Source organism: Carlito syrichta, unplaced genomic scaffold (assembly GCF_000164805.1).
Source record: "Carlito syrichta isolate Samal-C Ts95f unplaced genomic scaffold, Tarsius_syrichta-2.0.1 Scaffold302608, whole genome shotgun sequence".
In the NCBI taxonomy this organism is placed as follows: domain Eukaryota; kingdom Metazoa; phylum Chordata; class Mammalia; order Primates; family Tarsiidae; genus Carlito; species Carlito syrichta.
Genome location: NW_007246704.1, coordinates 814,003 through 836,982, shown reverse-complemented (window position 1 = coordinate 836,982; position 22,980 = coordinate 814,003). Strand labels below are relative to the sequence as shown.

Here is a 22,980-nt window from a genome sequence, read left to right as displayed (position 1 = left end):
CTGCCCTAGAAAAGAAGAAATGTATAATTTAGGGGGGGCACTAATTGACATGCTTCATTGCAACACCTTCAAGAACCTGAACATAATGTCAAATTAGATTATGTTAGTGTTTTTAACCATTTGGAACAGAAGTGAAGAGAGGAAAAATATCCTAACAAATGGTTTAAGATTCCTGCATCTTTTAGTCAAAGGTATCCTTCAGAAGCCAACTGTAACAAGCAATTGACTGGAAAGAATTCTTTCCTAATCTCACCAGCTGTTCAACTTCTCCAAAAAGAGTCTTTTATAAATGCTTGAAATATTAATTTTGTCCTACAAATGAAGGTAATTAGGCACAAAAAAAAAGAAACTAAGGAGCTAAAGGAGACACTTTGACTCTTTTTTCCCTTCAAGAAAAGAGTGTTAATGATGACATAAAATATAGATGAAGCCTCATTCAAATAAACTAACTTAATTTTTGTTTAAACAACTTCAGTTTTTAAAGTCTACTTGCAAGCTTTATTTTGTTGGCAAATAAGTGTAATTTATGTATTATGTTATAAAAGCTAGTATCATTCTTAATTATCTCCTATTCAGGGTTTATGACAATCAAGTTCTAAAAGAAAAAACAGCATTCCTTCCCCCTTTTCATCACTGCTCTCAGTCAGCAATGACAATGACAACTACTGGTCTAGAAGATTAAAGTGTGACTGCCAAGTGGCTCCTGAAATTCTCATGTAACTAATTTTTATTAGTTTAATCCTACACCAGTATTTTAATAAAAATAACTGTAAATGTTTTTATGATAAATACTACTAACCAAGAATTCCTTGTCAGGTTGTATTCAATTCTGTCACAGGAAAAATAGAAAAGGTAGTTTTTTTTCTTTTCTTCCCTTTTTAAGTGCTACCGCAGAACCCAAGATAATTTACATTTCAAATCAAATTGAGGTGTGGAAGAAATATACAGAAGGAAATACAGCTCTAGAGTGTAGGGGGAAAGCACTTCAAATATTTATTCTCCAGCAAACTGAGAAAACACAATTAATTATACATAAGCCAACATCATAGTTCAGGTATCTCTTTCTTATAATACTAAACTAGTGATTCCCCAGTCTCCTAACTTGCTCAGTATAATGAATTATATTCAGCAATAAGATGGAAAATTCAAAGAAATGCAATTAAGGGAGGTAAGAAAAATAGTTATGCTCAGTTTAAAATCCAAAAAGTTTTGAGCTTTCAAAAGCACCCACTGGAAATTCAAAAATAAAAATAAAAAGGGAAACCCACAATCATTCAGGCATACCTCAGAGATACTGCAAGTTTCATTTCAGACCACTGCAATAAAACAAGGTGCACAAATTCTTTGGTTTCCCAGTGCATATAAAAGTTCATACTACTGTAGTTTAAGTATGCAATACTATTATGTCTAAAAAATACATATATGCCTTAATTTAAAAATACATTATTGCCAAAAAATGCTAGTGATCATCTGAGCCTTTGGAGAGTTGAAATCCTTTTGCTGGTGAAGGGCCTTACCTTGATGCTGATGGCTGCTGAGTGATCAAGGTGGTGGTTGCTGAAGGCTGAGAAGGATGATTGTGGCAATTTCTTAAAAGAAGACAATGAAGTTGGCCTATCAATTGACCCTTTCATAAAAATTTCTCTGTAGCAAGTGAAGTTGTTTGAGAGCATTTTACCCACAACAGAATATCTTTCAAAACTGGAGTCAATCCTCTCACAAACCCTGGTGCTGCTTTATCAACTAAGTTCACACAATATTCTAAATCCTTTGTTGTCATTTCAACAGTGTTCCCTGCATCTTTACCAGGAGTAGGTTCCATCACAGGAAACCACTTTCTTAGCTCGTCCATAAGTAGCATCTCCTTATCCGCTCAAGTTTGATCATAAAATTGCAGCAAAATTCAGCCACATCTTCAGGCTCCACATCTTCTAGTTCTCTTGCTATTTCCACCACATTTACAGTTACTTTCTCCACTGAAGTCTTGAACTCCTCAAAGTCATCCATGAGTGTTGGAATCAACTTCTTCCAAACTCCTATTAATGTTGATATTGTGACCACCTCCCATGAATCACAAATGTTCTTAATGGCATCTAGAATGGTGGTGGCATCTTAATGGCATTCAGAAAGCTATCAATTTACTTTGACCAGATACATCAGAGGAATTACTATCTATGGCATTTACATGCCTACAAAATGTATTTCTTAAATAACAAGATTTGGAAGTCAAAACTATTCCTTGATCCATGTTGTATTCGCAGGTATGAAAACAGCATTAATCTCCTGTACATTTTCATCAAAGCTCTTGGGTGACCAGGTACACTATCAATGACCAGTAATACTTTGAAAAAAGATATTTTTTTCTGACCAGTAGATCTCAACAATGGGCTTAAAATATTTAATTAACCATGCTGTAAGCACATGTGCTATCACCCAGGCTTCATTGTCCATTTATAGAGCACAGGTAGAGTAGACTCAGAATAATTCTTAAGGGTCCTAGGATTTTCAGAATTGTCAATGAGCATTAACTTCATCTTAAAGTCACCAGCTGTATTAGCCCCTAACAAGAAAGTCAGCCTGTACTTTGAAGCTTTGAAACCAGGTACTGACATCTCTTTTCCAGATGGAAAATTCTTAGATGGTGTCTTCTTCCAATAGAAGGCTGTTTCATCTACTTGACAATCTTTTGTTTAAGTGTAGCCACCTTCACCAATGATCTTAGCTAGATCTTCTGGATAACTCACTGCAGCTTTTCCATCAGCACTTGCTGTTTCACCTTGCACTTTTATGTTATGGAGACGACTTCTTTCCTTAAAGCTTATGAACCAACCTCTGCTAGCTTCCAACTTTTCCTCTGCAGCTTCCTCAACTCTCTCAGCCTTCATAGAATTGAAGAGAGTTAAGGTCTTGCTCTGGATTAGGTTTTGGTTTAAGGGAATTCGTGGTGGCTGGTTTGATCTGCTCTCCAGACTACTAAAACCGTCTCCATATCAATAATAAAGCTGTTTCCCTTTATCATTCATGTGTTCACTGAAGTGGAACTTTAACTTTCCTTCAAGAACTTCTCCCTTGCATTCACAACTTGGTTAACTGGCATGTGAGGCCTAGTTTTCAGCCTGTAGCAGCTTTCAACATGCCCTCCTCGCTAAGTTTAATAATTGCTATCTTCTGATTTAAAGTGAGAAATGTGCAGCTTTTTCTTTCACTTGAACACTTAGAGGCCACTGTTGGGTTATTAACTGGCCTAACTTCAATATTATTGTGTCTCAGGAAAGAGAGAGGACCCAAGAGAGGGACAGAGACAGGAGAACAACTGATCAGTAGAGCAGTCAGAACATACACAGCATTTCTTGATTAAGTGTGCTGTTTTATACAGGTGCAGCTTATGGTGCCCCAAAACAATTACAATAGTAACAAAGATCACTGATCATAGATCACCACAACAGATATAATAGTAATAAAAAAGTTAGAAATATTACAAGAATTACCATAATGTGACACAGACATTAAATGAGCACATGCTGGTGGAAAATGGTGCCAAGAGGCTTGCCCGGCCCAGAGTTGCCACAACCCTTCAATTTATAAAAAAACACAATGTCTGTGAAGCACAATAAAATAAGGTATGCCTGTATTTGATCATAAAATAAGTGAAATTACATTTATTCATGTGATCTTGGAGAAACAATATTAGCACAGAATTGGTTACCCCTGCAAGAGTATATAAATGCTGAAAGAAAATTTATTTCACAAGGGAATCCCCCTCATCATCAGCGAGTTAAGACTATAAAGTTAGAGTAACTCCTAGAACGTGCTTGGGGCAGGGTGTCTCAACTTCAGCTCTGCTGACACTTTGGACCAGATAATTCCTTGCTATGTGAGGCAGCCCTGTCATCCCAGGCTGTTATCAGATCTCTGGCCTCTACCCACTGGAGGCCAGCAGCACCCTCACCTCAAATGTGACAGTCAACAACGTCTTCACACATTTGCCTTCCAAACTGCACTTCAGCCAAATGTCCCCTGAAGACAAAATCATCCCAGGTTGAGAATTACTGACTTGGACCTAAAAGGATCTTTTTAATGAAGGTTTTGTACTAATGCTAAAAACAAAACTTTAAAATTCAGTAGTTATAGTAAAATACCATATTTCAAACAATAACAAGTATATCTAGGAAGGATTAAGAAAGCCAATACTTGGAAGTAGAAGTGAGAAAATGGAAGTGAGAAACCTCTGGGAAGATTGGTGAAGAAAATAGAGGACACAAAGAAGTGCAATTTTGGTTGAAAGCAAGAATATAATTGCAGATGCTGCCGAGATTAAACAGAAAATAAAAGGATTTTATGAACAATATTATGCCAAAAACTTTCAAAACACAAATTAAATGGATAAATTAATAAAAATAAAACCTACAAAAGGCAATCAAAAAGGAATAGAAATGTTAAAGGACATTTAATCAGTAGTTAAATATTTCCAAAAGAAGCAGCTTTGCCAAATATTCAAGAAACAGGTAATTCCAAACTTACATAAGCTCTTTCAAAGAACAAAATAAAAGAAATTCTTCCCTTGCACTTTATGAGGCAAGCATGACTTTGATTCCAAAACTAGACAAGGACATCTAGGATGGAAAAATTACATGCAGATAGCTCTTATGAACATAGATTTTAAAAACAACATGCAAATACTAGCAAACTGGGCCAGTGTATGAATTATGACCAAGTTGGGTTTATATCAGAAATGTAAAGTTGATTTAATATTAGAAAATTAGCAGATTAAAAGAAAAAAACACAAGATGACCTCCACAAAGAAAAGTCTGACAAAATTTAACATCAATTCATGATAAAACGATTAGAAAACTAGGAGCAGCAGGTAATTCCTCTAACCTGATAAATGACAGCTATAACAATAACATCCCCGACAAACATATTTACCAGTAAAATGTTGAAAACTCTCCATTTAAGATAAGAAACAGGCCCAAGATGCCTACTGTTACTATTTCTATTCAATATTGTATTTAGAGGGTCTAGCTAGGACAGCAAGAAACCATTTTTTAAAAAGAAAAGGTAAGAATTTGAAGGAAGAGGCAAAAATTATTAGTTGCAGACTATAATGACTGAATACTAAAAAAAACTATAGATAAATTATGAATAAGAGATTTATTTAATTAATTAATTTTTTGAGTTGGGGGTCTCACACTGTCACCCAAGTTGAAGTGCAGTGGCACGGTCATGGCTCATTGCTGCCTTGACCTCCTGGGCTCAAGAGATCCTCCCACCTTAGTCTCCCAAGTAGCTGGGACTACAGGCATGAGTCACCACAACCTGCTAATTTTTTTATGTATTGTAGAAATGAGGTCTTGCCATGTTGCTCAGGCAGGTCTCGAACTCCTGAGCTCAGGCAATCCTCTCGCCTCGGCCTCCCTCAGTTCTGGGATTGTAGGTGGAGCCACCATGCCCAGCCAATAAAGTTGTTTTCTAAACAAAGTTAATTACATTTCTACACATCAGCAAAACACTGTTAGAAAGCACATAAACTCTTCATGGGAAAAATTATAAAATTTTACTAAAAGGAGATTAAATAAATGAAAGGATATACAAAGTTCATGTATTAGAAGTTTTAATATAATAGAAATGTCATTTGTCCTACAGATTAACTGCTATTTCAGTCAGAATCCTAACAGAACTTTCTTATAATGTTTAAGGAGCTGAAAGTTAAACTTATAATGAAGACCAAGAACCAACAATAGCCAAGACACTCATTAAGAAAAAGAACAAGGGAAATGTATCCTTCAAGGTTACCAAGACTTCCAAAGCTATGGATAGGCTCAGTGTGGGGAAAAAAATGAAGCCCAGAAAGAGATCCATCCATATATATCTGGAAACTGAATTTATACACAGCAAGCACAGCAGATCAGATTTGGTATCTGTACCCATATCTCATATACTGCAAAAAATCAAATCTCAGTGGATAACATACTTAGATGTGAAAAAACAAAACAATCAAGAAGAAAACTATTCAGAAAATAATAAGAAGAGGAAAATTCAAAAAGACATGGAAGCAGAGTGTGGAAAGATAGCCAGTGGGGACTCAGAGGAAGGGGATATGGGAGGGGTTGAATAATGAGAGGCTGCTTGGTTGCTCTGGTGGTGGATGCAATGAAGGCCTTGACTTCACCACAATGTGAACTATTAAAGCATCAAAACTGCACTTGTACCCTATGAATAAATACAAATTTCAAAAAAGAATCGTTAAAAATAATGTGTTACTAAAACATAGGTAGATAGAATAGAAAGTCCGGAAATACATCAAAGTGCAAGTGGGAATTTAGAAGGAAGAAAGTGGCTTGTCGACCCAGTAGAGAAAAGATGGACTTCTTTTTTTTTTTTTTTTTGAGTTGGAGTCTCACTCTGTCGCCCAGACTGCAGTGCAATGGCCGCTCCCGGCCACCACAGCCTCGACCTGCCGGGCTCCGGCAATCCTTCCGCCTCAGCCTTCCGAGTAGCCGGAATTACAGGCGCGCGCTACCATGGCCGGCTGATTTTTTGATTTATTGTAGAGATGAGGTCTCGCTGCCCAGGCGGGTCTCGAACCCGCGGGCTCAGGCAATTCACTCACTTCAGCCTCCCAAAGTGGACTTCTTAATAAATTATATTGGGACAACTGGGTACATATCTGAGGGGGGGAAAAAAACTAGAGTAGATCTATATTTCACATCATATACCATATAAAATAAAAATGGATCAAATATACATACATATACATATATGGACCCAAAAAGAACAGAATTTAATAAAAAATTGTGTATTTATTCTTACATGTTTAAACTTCAGTTACTTTCAAAGTACTCTCTGTTTGATGCAATACACCTATTGAGATGCTTTTTCCACTGCTCAGTTTTTGAGCTCATAAATTTTTATGCCTTTTAGGGTTTGTGCCACTTTTTCTGTTGTTGTTTTTCATTTTTACCTCTTCCACATCCACACTGGCAAATCATTTTCTTTTGAGGACTTTCTTCATCCAAAGAAATAAATACAAGTTGCTCAGGGTCAGATGGCTTGAACAGGGAGGGTAGGGTATGGGGTAATGCTGTTTTTGGTCAAAAACTACTGAACACTGAGCATGGTGTGGACAGGTTTTTTATATAAATCACCCATCATGAAATGAACAGATGTTTTTAAAGACTCTCCAAAAAAAAATTAACTGAAGCTGAACGCAGTCTCTCACTACAATACTAGCTGGCACTGATGCCAGTGGGTTCCTAGAACTTACCTTGTGGGGGTAGCCTTTACTACAAGCGGCCCACTCTCCCTCATATTCATATAGATGTGTGTATATATATATTTAAAACTACAGAGTCCTGGAAGCAAACATGAGAAAATTTCTTCATAACCTTAGAGTGACTCCAAATCCAGAAGGTATTAAAACAAAACTGATAAATTTAATTACACAAACATTTTTTAAAATCCTACATGGCAAAAAATACCAAAAACAAAGTCAAAAGACATTAGACATTACACTAAATGAAATACATCAGATAGAAATGACCAATATGATGCGATTCCACTAACATGAGGTACCTAGGTAGGCAAATTCACAAAGACAGAAAGTAGAGGACAGAAGTACCAGAGGCTGGAGGGAAGGGGGAATGGGAAGTGATTTCTCAATGTGCCTAGAGTTTCTGTTGGGGATGATAAAAAGGTCTGCAAATAGACAGTGGTGACAGTTGCATAACACTGTAAATGCACTTAAGAACACTGGATTACAATTCAAATGATTAAAATGATATACCTTATGTATATTTTACCACAATAAAAACAAATTAGGGTGACCAGATAAACAAACTTTAAAAATGACAAATGAGGGTGGAGGAGTGGGTTCCATTTTCACCTCACATAACAAAACAGTTTGCCTCCCTAACACATAGAGAAAGAAGTTTGATGACAAAAGATCAAAAATCTCATCCAATTTAAAAACAGACAACAAATATGAACAGTTCACAAAGAAATATAAATTGCCCTTAATCATATGAAAAGATATTAAACACCACTCATCAGAGAAATGTGAATTAAAACTACATTGAAATATATTTTTTATCTATTAGGTTGGAAAAATTTAACAACATACTCTCATTGGAAAGCTATAAGAAAAGTTTCCCTTGTATTCTGCTGTTAGGAATACAAATTGCTATATCCACTACTGAAGGCAATTAGCAATACCTAGAACAATACGAACACAAGTACCACTTCATCAAATAACTCTACTTCTGGGAAATTCATCCCACAGATACACTAGCATATGTGGAAATATATATATGTACAAGGTTATTGTAGCATTGTGAGGAATAGTAGGAGGTTAGAAACAACCCAAATATCCTTCAATAGGAAACTGTTTAAATAAATTATGGAATTTTCTCTAAATAATGGAAAATTATACACTATAATAAGAAAATAAGAATTCTCTATGTGGATATACAAAGAGTTTTAAGATATAAAGACAAAGAAAAAGGCAGACTAGTGTATAGAGTATGCTTTCTCTATTAAAAGGGAAGTGGAAATAAGAATGTATACTTACGTTATATAAAGAAACACTGGAAAGATACATAAAAAACTAAAAGACTGTTACTATTGGGAAATAAGGGATAGAGTGTGCAGGCATTTGGGGCAGAGGGACTAAAAATGGAAACAAGATAATTTACCATACTTTTAATCTTGATTTGAAGGCCAGGCACGATAGCTTCTGCCTATAATCCCAGCAGTTTAGGAGGCCGAGGCAAGAGGACTGCTTGAGCCCAGGAGTTTGAGACCAGCCTGGGCAACATTGGGAGACATCCTCTCTACAAAACATAAAAAAGTAACCAGGTGTGGTCTCATGCCTGTAGTCCCAGCTACTTGGGTGGCTGAGGCAGAAGGATAGCCTGAGTCCTAGAGGTCAAAGATGTGGGGAGCGGTAATTATGCCACTGCACTCCACCCTGCACAACAAAGTGAAACCCTGACTCAAAAAAATAAAATATTTTATTTGAGATCTGTGAAAGCATTTCTTATTAAAATTGTTTTAATAACTTGATAAGGGTTCCTAATTCAAGGTTATTAGTTAAAACTCAAATAATGCAATGTGCATTTTATCACATGTGTGACTTCTATCTCAAATGAAAAAAGAAAACCCTAAATACTTATCTCTAGTTAATTATTTGCATGCTTAAGTATTTAGGAGGAAGTGTATTGATATCTATAACTTAATTTGAAACACATGAAAAACATGAGATGGATTAGTACACAAGTAGAGAGCTGGACAGATCCATGAGAAAGCAAGTACAGTGAGACATTAATTGCAGGAGCTAGATGGTACATACAGGGATGCTCAATATAGAAGCCTTCCCACTCTTCTGTTATGTATGACATTTACAATAAATGTTCAAAAAATTGCATTGAAATTTTAAAAACTGAGAATTTATGAATCAATAAACAACACAACAGAGAAATAAGCTTTAAAAAACCACCAAGAGGCATTTAATAGAAAAAGATACAAATGTTCCATAAACATACGAAAAGGTAGTTGTAACCAGAGAACTACAAGTTTTAAAACCACCTTGAGATACCATTTTTCGGCTGTCAGACTGGCAAAAATTTTAATCAGTGCCATGTGTTGAAGAGGTGGAAATAAACCAAAATGCAAAGGTCAATTAATATTAGCATGAGCCACTAAATTGTGAGATATTCACACAATGAAATATACTATTGAATCAGTGAGAGTTAATGAACTATTAACACCCTCATCCACCGAAAGGAATCTTAAAATACATTTTAAGTAAACAATACAAATAATTTTAAAAGTCCATATGATTTATTAAGTTCAAAAACAGACTAAGCAATATATTGTTTAGGCATAGAGATATGATAAAACTATAAAGAGAAGCAAGGAAATAATTAATGAAAAATAATCAGAAGAGTGGTTACCCCTAGGAGGAGATTACAATTATAATGAAGACAAAGTACACAGGTGGTCTCTAAGATACTTATAATGTTCTGTTTCTAACCTGGGTGGTAATTGAAATGAGTATTCATTATTATTCTTAATACTCATTACACTTTTCCAAAACAAAATTGAAATCATGCTAAAATTTGAATCCCATATCTCCAAACAAAGTAATGTTCTCTTGCTGTAAAGCTAAAAGCTGAAGTAGAAAGCATGTCCTAACTTGAACAACAAGCATTGGTGACTTGTCCCACCAATAGGGAAACAGGAAGGGCGAATAGTGCAGACTAGAAAGAATCTTCAAAATCATGTAGTATTAGCCCCTCCATTTTTACAAAAAAAAACTGAAGACCTGAAATGACCTGAAGAAAACAATTGAGTCTGCCTGTTCAATTGTGATCCTTGCTATAGCAAAATTCAGTATTTATAGAATTAAAGACAAAATATATCTCCATGGAAACAATATTCCCAAGTATATATGTGAGACCGAGAAGTATGGTTTTTTTATGCAGGTCTTAATATACTAAATATACATAGAGGATTTGGGGTGGGGAGATACTGAACAGAGCATAGTTTTATAGTCAGACAGGTCTGGATCTGAATTCTGGCTCCACCACTCATTTTGATGATAGGCAATGTTTGTCCTATCTGAACCCCAAATGGGATCAAGACCTACCTTATAGGTTTGTTAAGAATGTAAAAAAAGTATATGTCATCTAATTCAGGACCTGGTACATTCCTGACTAGAGCCTACTTGCAGGCCTTCTGACATTTTAGTCACAGTTGCATAATGCTCAGTAAGCATCACCATCTCTGATTGCCACTGTTAGTTTCATTCCACTAGCCTAGCATTGAGAAGTCTGCTAACAGCAGGAGGATGGAACTGTTGATGTTGCCATCAACAGGAATTTGTCAATTACCTGACAGCAGCCATTGGGAACTACTAGTTTGAGGCAAAATAAAAGATTGTTTAAGATTTTTAAGATGCAAAGTTCAGCAATCACTAGAGTCATGACCCCTGATAAATTAAACCTTCTCAAAACAAAAGGGGTCTCATAAATCATCTAGCTAGAATATGCTCCACAGACTAGATTAAATGACCAATCTCTGCTTAAAGTCTTCTAATTTGAACCAAGCTCTCAAACAGGTAGCAGTTTACTACATTTTCTAAGCCTTCTAATTACCAGAAAGGGTTCTCCCCTCTTAGAATGGGTAGGTGATGAAAAAATGAATGATATGTATAAATGCCATCGCACACTGACATACTTCTGGAAATAAAAATCTTGATTGTTTTTATTTGGTGCTAGGAAAGGACAGTTTATTTAATAACAATTCCATAACATAAAAGTAAAGTCCCAAAAGTGTATCTTGAAGCTTATATTTACATCCTCATGACAAAACATATTTTAGAAAGTCTGCCTTATAAACATATAAAACATAAACCATACCTGGAATAATATCATTGATGTGCAATAGAATTGTACTTTCAACACTTGCAAAACTACAAAGCTGTACTCCATCAAATCTTCCATCCCAGTTGCCAATAGGATTATCCTAGAAATTAAACAATAAACACTTAAATGAAGCACTTAGGCAACTTCATAGAGACAGGAAGTAGAAGAAAGTATGATTAACAGAGTTGGGGGAAAGTTATTGTTTAATGGGTACAGAGCTTCAGTTTGGGATGGTGAAAAAGTTCTGGAGATAGGTAGTGGTAATTGTACAACAATGTGAATACTCTTAATGCCACTGACTTGTACATTTAAAAATAACTAAAATGGTAAATTTTATGTTATGTATATTTTATCACATTAAATGAATGACACTCGATGAAAATATTCTAATTGTCTATTCCTCAAAAGCAATGTGGATTTCCTCTACTCAGATATTTTCTGTAAATGATTTCTACACAAAACCAGAGCGGTCAATAAAATTTTGTAAACTATCATTTTTTAAAAAAACATAGATTATAAAAGAAAAACCTTTTCGAAAAAGAAATCGAAGAGATCATATAATCCACTTGGGGCTTTTTGGTCTACTGGTCAACTACAAGAAAGCAAATTTAAAGATTGAGAACATTATTCCAATTCATTCAAACTGGAAAAAAGAGTAAATGTAATTCTATATCTAGACTCCTGTCCTATTTCAATGTTCCTTTACCAAAGATAAGTTAGCACTCCAAATCAGTCCATTTTTAAATATTCAAATTATACAATTTGCAACTAAATTGTTCATAAAACTAATACATATATTCACAGAGATATTTAATCTGAAATTTTCTTACCATGTCCACACCAACAAAATATCCTAAGCTTTCTTTTCCTGGCAAAACATCACAGAATATAACTGTTCCAGATTCTATTGTTTCTCCAACTTTCAAAGAAACTCTGGAGTTTATTTCCAAAGGGGGAAGTTCAACCTGCATTGTGTCCACTGGACCTGCATAATCACTTTCTAATCCATTGTCATCATCTTCTATGATTTCTAGCTTGTCCAACGCAACAAACACACCACAATCTTCATCACACTGAAAAAGCTGCTTTCCTTGATATACCCCATCAGTGAAACCTTGGCCACGACCTTCTTCCTAGTTTTTAAGAGAGAGAAAAATAAATAAGTAAATAAATATAGAAAGTTGACCCATGGGAAAAAAGGATCTACTCTGAGAATTTCAGGGCAATCATTCTGGAAAAATCCTAAATGACATATAATAACAAATATATGAATCTTAAATTCAGCTGATAAAAAAAGAAATATAATTATTAGCAGTTGCTGTTGGATTTAGGGTGTTTAAAAATAAGGAGAAAACTGTATCTGATGCTGAAACAAAATTACCTGGTTATTTCATTTTATTTTATTTTATTTTAAAAGATGTGGGGTACAATTAGGGTTAGGTATACAAATGTTCATTATGCAGGCACCCTTGTTGATGGGGTTAATTTTAAATCACAATTTACTATGAAAAAGTTGGGTTGTATTCTATAGTGTGAGTCTAACATTAATTTTGTCATAAAAACAAAATTTTACTTTAAGATAATAATGTTAGCTATATAGCTACTTACTATATGGCAGCCACTATGCTAAATCCTGTATCAATGTACCACAAAAACACTGTAAGTCATGTAATATTAACACCATTTTGCAGATAAGGAAGCAGATTTGGAGAAGTTAAGTAGTTTTGTTACATAACCTGGTAATCCAGCTACTCAATGGCATAACTGGGATTCAAATTTCTAATTGTTTACAATCGGTGCTTTAAAAAAATTACATAAAGAAGCAAAAAAGTCATTTAACACTATTTGCAAGAATGTCAAAATGTAATTGAGATTTAAGTTTTTGAGAATGAATATAAGTTTGGAAACATATCACAGAATGCTTGGGTCTCTTTCCAGTAAAAATAAATTCCCAGATGATTTTCATATACATTATCAGGAACAACTATAAGCAAGTTTAAATTGCTGTAACTTATTTTTTTTTAATCTTACATCTAAATTGTCATCACTTAATAGCACACATTAACAGAAACCTATTGATGTCACAAGATAATTAACAAAATTTGATGTGACTACAATTGATAAAGTTCATTTTTAATATACACAATGTTAAAATTTCTAACCTATAGAAGTCTGCAGTAACCATGTAATCTATTTGTATGTTCCTACTATAGTATACTTTCTTAGGCGTTTCAAGCATCATCTTTACACCATCTTAATTCAACATTAAAAAGTAAATCCTGGCCAAGCTCAGTGGCTCAGCCTATAATCCCAGCACTTTAGGAGGCCAAGGCAAGTAGACTGCCTGAGCCCACAGGTTCAAGACCAGCCCGGACAGCTTGGTGAGACCTCATCTCTACAAAAAATAAAAAATTAGCCAGCCATGGTAGCGCAAGCCTATAGTTCTGGCTACTTGGAAGGCTGAGGCAGAAGGATCGTTGGAGCCCAGCACGTCAACGCTGTTGTGGCCGCGAGCGTGCCACTGCACTCCAGCCTGGGCGATGGAATGAGACTCCAACTCAAAAAAAATAAAAGTAAATCCTAAGAATCATGAAACTAAAAATCGCAAAAGACTTCTGGGAAAACGTATTTTGTAATTAAAGGAGAAAAATACACATGTACATACCAGTAAGTACAAACACACACATACACACTCACACACATGCACACTCACACGCGCGCACACACACACACACACTCACATAGCCCACTGAAGTGCTTTATCAAACTTACCAGCAATTCTACTCCAAAGAATATTCCCGAAACCGTCCTCTCGGGCAATAAGGGTCCTCTGAAGCGCACGACTCCAGGAAACTTCTCTTCCCCAGATCGTAGTTGCACTTTCACCGGGCAGCCCACATCTATCTGGAGGCCTTTGCTTAGTCTGCTTCTGTTTTTAAACAGACTAAACCTCTCCTCACAATTGGTAATGGCCAGAAGCAACTCTGTAAATTTTTCGTTTATTTCCACTACATCCTTTTCTTCAACAAAGAGAACTGCATGGGGCTGCTCTAGGATTTTTAGTCCGATCTGATTCTTCTTGCCTTTTGTAGAAGGAATCCTGGAGTGCCCCACAGAACGATCTTGGATGTACTGTCCTATACTCCCCTTGGGTACCTTAAGGAGCTTTTGCGTTTGCTTGTCTGTAATGCTGCATTCTTGAAGAATTAAGTAAAAAATCCGCTCTTCCCAGTAGGGCGAAGTAACTTTTTCCTGGCTCCATAAGCCCGAACTCATTGTGATAGTATCTTCAAAATATTAATTCAAAAAAAGGAGAACTACTAATAAGTTTGTCTTAAAACTGCAAAAGATAAATTCAGTGCCAGTCCCAAAGCATGTTTTCAGCAATTTGATGTCCATGCTGTAAAAAGACAGCCAATCAAAATGCCTGGTGAACAAGCAAAAATAAGTTTTAGACTTCATTTTACATGACCTAAAATTAAGGTTAAAGACTTTTAAAAATCTCATTTGACCAATAAATATACACAAATTAAATATGTCCAAAAATATCTAAAAGACACATAGCATTATTACTTGTATCTGCTGTAACCATGCATATTTAAGGAAAGTCAACTGTAAAGTACCTTCAAAGACAACACAATAAAGTTTGTTTCGAAGACATTGAATTTTATAAAATCAGATTCTAGTAAAAAGTTTGAAGATTATCTTTGTATTACATATTCTGACATTTTTAAGCTTTAAAAAGTAGTATTTTTTTTTTTTGAGTTGGAGTCTCACTCTGTCAACCAGACTGGAGTGCAGTGGCCGCTCCCGGTCACTGCAGCCTCGACCTGCTGGGCTCCGGTGATCCTTCCGCCTCAGCCTTCCCAGTAGCCGGAATTACAGGCAAGCGCTACCATGCCCGGCTGGTTTTTTTGATTTATTGTAGAGATGAGGTCTCGCTGCCCAGACGGGTCTCAAACCTGTGGGCTCAGGCAATCCACTCACCTCAGCCTCCCAAAGGCACGGGATTACAGGCTGAGCCACCGAGCCCAGCTTAAAAAGTAGTATTTTTAATGTATCTTGCCTAACTAAAATGGATAAGCTGCCGTATTTGAGCAAAACACACATAAATCTTATGTGTGCACATAAAAGTTAGCCAGATGCGGTGATTCGGGCCTATAATCCCAGTACTTTGGGAGGCTGAGGCAGGAAGATCACTTGACGTCAGGAGTTCAAGTCCAGCCTAGGCAACATGGCGAAACCTCATCTCTACAAAAATAAAATAAATCAGCCAAGTGCCGTGGCGCACACCATAGTCCTAGCTACCCAGGAGACTAAGGCAGGAAGATCCTTTGAGCCAGGAGCTGGAGGTTGCAATGAGCTGTGATCCCACCACTACATTCCAGCCTATGTGCCAAAGCAAGACCCTCTCTCAAAAAATAAAAAAAATTTTAAATTTTTCCTTGAAAGGCTATCATTTCTGAACATGTAGTTTAAGTTATAAAGTTACTCATCATAATGTTGAACATCTTTTATCAATAAAAATACCATAAAATCACATTTTGAAACTTTACCATTTATTTGTATTCCATATTTTGATAATGAAACATTTTATCTCTGATTCAATTTCATTTCCTTAATCTTGTACATTTTATTCTTAGCTTGTCAAATGTTACTCACATTAATTATAACTATAACTTAATTGTTCACAATCACAAATACTAGATATTATAACCTGATTACATTAAAGATATCATCAAAATCAAACTTCCAGAATCAAAACCTGGACTCTGTAAAAGGGGATATAACTGCAGTAAGGCAACAAATATGTTGTTTTAATGCCACAATTTTAACTATATATATAAGGAAGGAATACAAAAAGATTCTATTTTTCAGCTTCAAATTTTTATTTAAAAATTTTACAAGAATAATATCTTTCACAATTATGTAGCCTCATTCTCAACCCTACCTTAGCTGATGGTTAAAAGCTACACATTTTCATTAGTTCAAATTGAAACATTACTTCATTATTTTAATGAATTATTTTGCTGAATGCTAGTACCTATGTAATCTCTGTCACAAGAATATGGTTGTTTGGTTTCTAAATACAATGTTTATTCCATGCTTTTGCAAATAGAAGTATACACTGCCATCATACCAGGTAATGGCTGCAACTGACAGCACTATCATATTTATCTACTTTATTCTTGTAATTAGAAAAGAAATACCCCTAAGGTAATGAACCAAATTTTAAGCTTAATCATTTAACTTAATGATAAATCAATCTAGCAAACCTACACAATGAGTAACAATCCTTTTAGAAAGTATTATTAGATAATAGGGTATTCCATATGGTAACATTTTAAGAAGTCTGTCCCTCTACAAGCCAGAATGAGACCTATGGATCACCCAAAACAGGCTGAGTTTGGTTCCCCTTTAAACCAACATTATTGAACTATCTGTGTAACAGGTCATAAAGGCAGACACACGAGTGGCACAAAGTGGTTCTCTTTTTTCTCCTTTTTTTTTTTTTGGTAATGTGTTTGTTTTAACTCCACTTGAGGGCACTGTCTACTTCAGCAGGAATGGGACCAATTCATAGTTGCCACTTATATAAGGCACCTGTGGAAGCCTCTATCTTGGCAACACATAGACAAAATCCCTCATAAGGGATACCCAAACAGCTACTCAACCCATCAATCTAGCTCTTTATTCCTTTCAAGGACCAACATAAATTGTTAGTTTTGACTAAATGCTTTTAAAATGTCAACACTTTCAGCAAGGAAATGACCTTATTTTTTCTTGATCACTGAATTACCATTATGAATATAATTATGTATGACTCTCAATGTGCAAGGCTCTTTGTTACTTTGTTAAAAGGCTTCAGTGGTGCTTCTGTGTGTCTGCTTTCTGCAGATCTAGAGTTTTCCCTTGCACTCAAGCCATTTTCTGTGGTTTCCTGCAGTATGCATTTGACTCAAGGCCTGTTGCTTTCCACTTACTGTTTCCAATCAGTTTTGAGAAGTCAGATGGCTAAATGTCTGTGTATTTGAAAAAAAAAACAAACAAAGCAACAATAACAAATAAAGGAATACATACATTCTTAAAGGATTTTTAAGAGCAAAGTGCTCATAGGTTTTTATGGCATAAATATTATTTTGGTCACTCCCAGAAGGTTGAGATAGTCAAAAATCAACTTCCAAAAAAGTGAGCTGTTGTTTTGGTTCTCTTTAAAATATATTTAAAGTTTTTTTGGCCAAAAAAAAAAAAAATTTTTAAGGCAAAGCAATTCTATTTTGAAAAAAAAATTTTTTTTAGGTCTTAAAAATATCTTCAAATTTTAAAATCAGAAGCTTCTTTGAAACTTAATAGTTATTTATATATCAACAAATCCTACTCTGTTGGTTCTCCAGCTTAACAACATCACAATTTAAAATAAAAACCATTAGTGCTAATAAAATATTATCAAGACAAAACTTAAGTACTAGATGTAATGCATTACAGTGTTATATTTTAAATGATTTCGATTACAAAATTGCTTTTTGAAAATCACTTAAGGGAGACAATCCACAGAAAAACAGAAATAACTACATGTGTTATAAAAAGGTTGAGGGCAATAAACAGTAGTTTTCAAGTACCATACTTTAAAGTGAACCACACAAGGGGCAGTAAGTTATTTTCTAACTTGCATCAGCAAAAGTGGAAATGCACTTAGGCTCAGTCTAAGGATGGGTCATGTTAGACAACTAGAACAGTCACAGCAAAAGATATAAAATATTTAAAAAGCATTATCTAAAAATACAAAGGATGTGGCCCTTCCTCCTTTAGAAAGAATACATCAAGAATGGGTTTGAAACTACCATATCAAAAATTGATTCTCTTCATTGCAATTGACAAAGAAAGTTGAATGGGGAACTTTATGGCTCTAATCCAGAGATACACAGGATGATAAATTGAACAATCATTAATTCTTAAAATACCAATATTACAACAGAAATATACAAACATATATTTCCCTGCACTGTAGAAATGAATGTAATGACAATATTCTTCTTTCACTGGAATATGCACAATAGTTAGATAAAGTCTTAATTACCCCAAGTAACAGAAACTGACTCAAGACTATATAAAGAGAAAGATTTAAATCACATTGTAAATGATTCTTTATCAATCAGGAGGTTGATTTGTTGGTTTGGTATTTTTATGCTGTCGGTACAGTGTTGGGCACTGAAAAACACATCATCTCACATTCACTCAGCTTCTGTAAGGAAAGGCCATGGGAACAATAAGCCAACACAGAAAAAATAAGCACAGTCAAATTGAAAGTCACTGTAGGGCAGGTGGTGGGGGGCAGTAGGAAGGGAGAAATGGTCATTTGTGTTCTCTTGCTACTTTTCAGGTTGAAAACACTTTGAGGGTGAGTATCACAAATGACTCATCTAAATACTATCCTATTTCAGGCTGGATAACAAGGAGATTATGAATATCCTGATAATAAGTACTGAATGAAGAGGTGAAATGCAGTAATAAATTTAACCCTAAAACCATGTTGAACAGAGTCCTTCTTTTGAAGACACTGAAGATGAGGAAATATAGATTTGAAAACATATCTGGTTATCTAAGCTTGCTGATGGCCTGGATTCTGAGCAAAGGGGAATTTAATTATATTAAGATAAAGTCATGAAACCAACATAAGGGTTGGTAGTCACAAATACGTATCAACTTTCCATAAAGGCAATGGAAAGATGATCCAGTTATAAGTTTACATGAAACTATTAAAGGTCAGAATTATCACATTCTAAAAGATAATGCATAATACAAAAGAACATCATTAGCTACAGGATATTGACAATGGTTAACTTACCCAGAAGATACAATGTCATTTTGATTCTCAAATTATCAGGTTACATTGTTCATAAGAACTTCACGAATACAGACCTAATTCAAGAACTTTTTGCATATCCTGAGATAACCTGCTTGTTCTAAACCAAAGGATCCTACCTAATCAGAATAAAAATTACAATACTAAAGTCTGTCCTTAATTATAAATGGCAAAGAGGTGGGAAGGCCAGCCTGAACGCCAAAGAAAGAAGACACATGGGCCTTTTTCCAAAAGCTTCTAGATATCTAGAATGATTACCATTTTAAGAAAGAACATTTCTCACTAAAAGAAAAAATTATTATATTCCTAAACAGCTAAAGAATAGGAATACAGAGAATCTGTGACCAGAAAGACTGAATCCGTTTTAATTTTCCTCATAGGTTAACTTGTGACACAAGTACACAGTCTCTAAAACAAGTGGGACCTGTAAGTTTAAAGAAAAAAAGGTCTGGCTCCCACATCTGCATGCTCATAACCAAACAGGGAACACAGCTGTCTCACTAGTGCTAAACCTAGCCACTGTACTCCCAACTGTGAATTCTAAGTCCTTCATCTTTATACTTTCATGCCCAAACCAGAGCCTGACATACAATAGGCAGTCAATACATGAGAAATGATGAGGGATTCAAAAGATAAGAAAGCCAAATTCCATTTCCTCATCCTGTTTTAATGATTACAAATTTCTTCCAGGTTAAAAAAGAGAGAGAGAGGAAGAAAAAGAAGGGGGGGGGACCCAAGAGTTGGGAGTATTTAATGATTTTTGCCTAAAATTTCACTAATTCTCTGGATACCAAAGTCATGGTTATTGTTATACATATAAGAAACAAATAAGGAAAATTTCACAATTATGAAACCAAGTTGTTTTTAGGTTCTTTTGAAAGTAGCTTCCTTGAGTCTCACCACCATGTATGAAGCTTATAAATTCTGTATAACTAATGTAAAAAGCCCTGACAAACTTAAGACCACAGTGTGAAAATTAGGAATAAAACACTAACAGTTTGATGAATAGGATAATTACTCCTTTCTCTCTTCTTGTGTTATAGACTTCCTTAAATCAAACAAACCACAGTTTAGGCGTGCCAGACTACAGAAATCATTGCTGCTTAAGGTTTGTAGTTGTTTTATATAACAAGTGCCTTGTTCTAATCAGCTTCTCACAAAAGTTACCACCCAACAGAAGACTTCTTTGCAAGAATACTGTAAAATTATACAGCAGAACATTAGAGAACATTCTGGGTGTTTTCAACATGCTGAGTACATGAACTTCAAGAATTTCCAGCAAATAATGTTCTCCTAATACTGTTCTAGTTCAAATCCACCCACCACCCAGTGGGGAATGGCAGGCTAAATTCCTAGGGCCATTCAATCTACTTGGGGCATGAGGGGGTGTGCAGAAAGACAACAATTGCATGAACACCCTCTCAAGGCCTGGGTTTTTCTCTGGGAACCAATGACTGCAAAATGAACAATCGTATTAAAATCCCTAATCAGTCAGAATTCAAAAGCAAAGTAGGCATGCCTAGGGATACAACTTTCCAGGGAAAACTGAGGAGAGGAGGGTGGCAGGGATGATGGGGGTTGGGAGATGGCAAGGCCACAGGCTGGGTGGCTGGTAGATGACAACCATCCCAAAACACGCAAATGCTAAGGGGTAGAATAGGAAAGATGCCAAGTACATGAATAACCCAGCAGCTGACCCAGCTGACCAAACTCAAGAACACCACCTTCCTTCATGATTTCACGATTTCCCCACAGAAAATATGAAAGAAAAACTGAAAGAAAGAATAACAGTCTCAACAGGGTGCACCTTTCAACTAAAGAACTCTGGGTTGTCGTGTAAAACCATCCTCACTCTAGAAAGGGGGAAACTGAAAGAAAAAACACACGCCACGCCATGAACATGGCCAGAACCCCAACTGCTATTCCTGGACGGGCGCCACAAACGCCCCAAAGCCGATCGATCCAGATGCCCCACAGCACAGACGTGAGGCATTACGACCCCGGGCTCTCGAAGCCACTGGGGCCGTCAGGACCCAGCCAGCGGCCCGTGCCTCGGTTTCCCCATCTGTAACGGGGGAGGAGGCTTCGAAGAGGGAGACTGCGTCCCGCGCTGCTCGAGCCCTTGCCAGCCTTCTCTTCTCGAGGGTCCCCACGACAGCCCCCAGGACTCGGGAGCCCTCCCGGGAAGGTTCAGGGAATGGGGAAGCCCCGGGGATGGGGAAGTCCGGACTGACGTCAGCGGGCCGGACAAACCGAGGGCCTGGCCGGCTCGAACCGGGGCAACTAACGGGCGGGCGCCAAGGCCCCGACGGTCGCCGCGGCGACTCCAGGCGCCCAGAGGCCGGGAAGGGGCGCCCGAGAGGCCAGGGCCGCCCGCCGCCCGCTCGCTTACCCACTCACCTCGGGCGGCAGGCGTTGCCCCTCGCCCTGCTCCCCAGCCGCGTCCCGGGCCGGCCCCTGCGCCCCACACCCACCACCCTACCCTAGTATTTACCTCCGACGCGCGGGCCCCCGCGCAGCCGAACCTGCTACCTGGGCCCGCCCCCACCTGCCCCGCCTCCGAACCGCCCAAGGAGAAGGAGGGAGCGGGGGCGGAGGGGGCAATAGCCTCGCCAACCAATCGCAGCCCGAGATGCGTTCCTATGCGCGCTCTGATTGGGCCTCCCCGTGACAGACCTTCCTCCAATGGCGGCCGGCCCGGCGCCGGCTGAAGGGACTTTCCGCTCGGTCAAGCTCGGTGGAACCAAAGGGAAAGCGAAGGGGAGGGGCGGCGAAGAGGGAATGGGGGCGGGGAGCTTTGACTGATTGGACGAGAGACTGCGGGTGCCGTGTCGCCACTGGCTGATCCCGGAGCTGGGGCGGGGCGTTGTGCTTCTTCCAGCTCCACCTCCCTTGCTAGGGTCTCGGGTCTTGACTCATCTGTCAAAACTGCGAACTCAGGCTTAGAGTAGGGCTAGGGAGCAGTCCAGACGAAAGCTAGAAATAGGATTCCAGGATCACACGAAAGAGCAAAGCTTTAAGATTAGACCTAAGTTTGAATTTTTTGCTCTTTTTTTAATTCGCCGTGTGACAAAGGAAGTCACAACCACGCTAAGCCTCAATTTCCTCAGCTGTAAAATGTAGATAATAGTATCACTTGTATTACAGGACTATTGTGAAATACCGTACAAAATTTTCTGACACGCAACAGGAGCTCGGTAAAGGTTAACATCTTCCCCTTCAGATTCGGCCAGGGACGCCTGCTGCTTCTGAATCCCTGTTGCTACCTATCCCAGGTTGGAGGGAGGTCGCCTAAGGAGGGTGAAGAAGGGGTTTTCACACGCCGCCTACTCAGCCCTGCACCCTTGAACACCAGCCAGAACTCGGGGTGTAGTTAAGGATCTTTTTATTAGAAGGAAGCCTTCTGATTCCCAAAAGTGCTCAAAATATTTAAGGAAGTGCTTTTTATAATCAGTCCCAGAGCCTTGCTGCACTGGATACTCCTGTTAATTAATTTCTTCTCCTTTGACATTTTAAGTACTAATTATAGGAGAAGGTGATTAATACTGAGAAAAGAGTTGTGTGTGTGTGCGTGTGCGTGTGTGTGTGTGTTTAATCATGACACAGATTTCCCCAGTGGAAAGTGACATGTTTCTGAAGATCTAGGGAATTTAAACCAATGAATGCTTAAAAGCAATCTCAAGAGTGGTTACT

The 22,980-nt window shown here is 37.3% G+C and overlaps 1 protein-coding gene across 3 annotated transcripts in view; it reads right to left on the bottom strand.

Moving 5' to 3' along the window:
* CYLD (CYLD lysine 63 deubiquitinase) overlaps nucleotides 1-21,821 on the bottom strand; it is a 61,519-nt gene extending 39,698 nt beyond the window's left edge. Inside the window, exons 1-5 of one of the 3 annotated variants that reach the window (XM_021711811.1) lie at nucleotides 21,782-21,821; nucleotides 21,095-21,155; nucleotides 14,196-14,850; nucleotides 12,254-12,556; nucleotides 11,418-11,523 (exon numbers count right to left, since the gene is read on the bottom strand). In XM_021711811.1, coding sequence (XP_021567486.1) covers nucleotides 11,418-11,523; nucleotides 12,254-12,556; nucleotides 14,196-14,699 — 913 coding nt within the window. In that variant the 5' untranslated portion in view covers nucleotides 14,700-14,850; nucleotides 21,095-21,155; nucleotides 21,782-21,821. Of the gene's footprint in view, nucleotides 1-11,417; nucleotides 11,524-12,253; nucleotides 12,557-14,195; nucleotides 14,851-21,094; nucleotides 21,156-21,687; nucleotides 21,742-21,781 lie in introns of those variants that run through there. The other 2 variants (XM_008057015.2, XM_008057014.2) reach the window with 2 other exon arrangements.
* Between the last annotated feature and the right edge of the window lie 1,159 nt (nucleotides 21,822-22,980).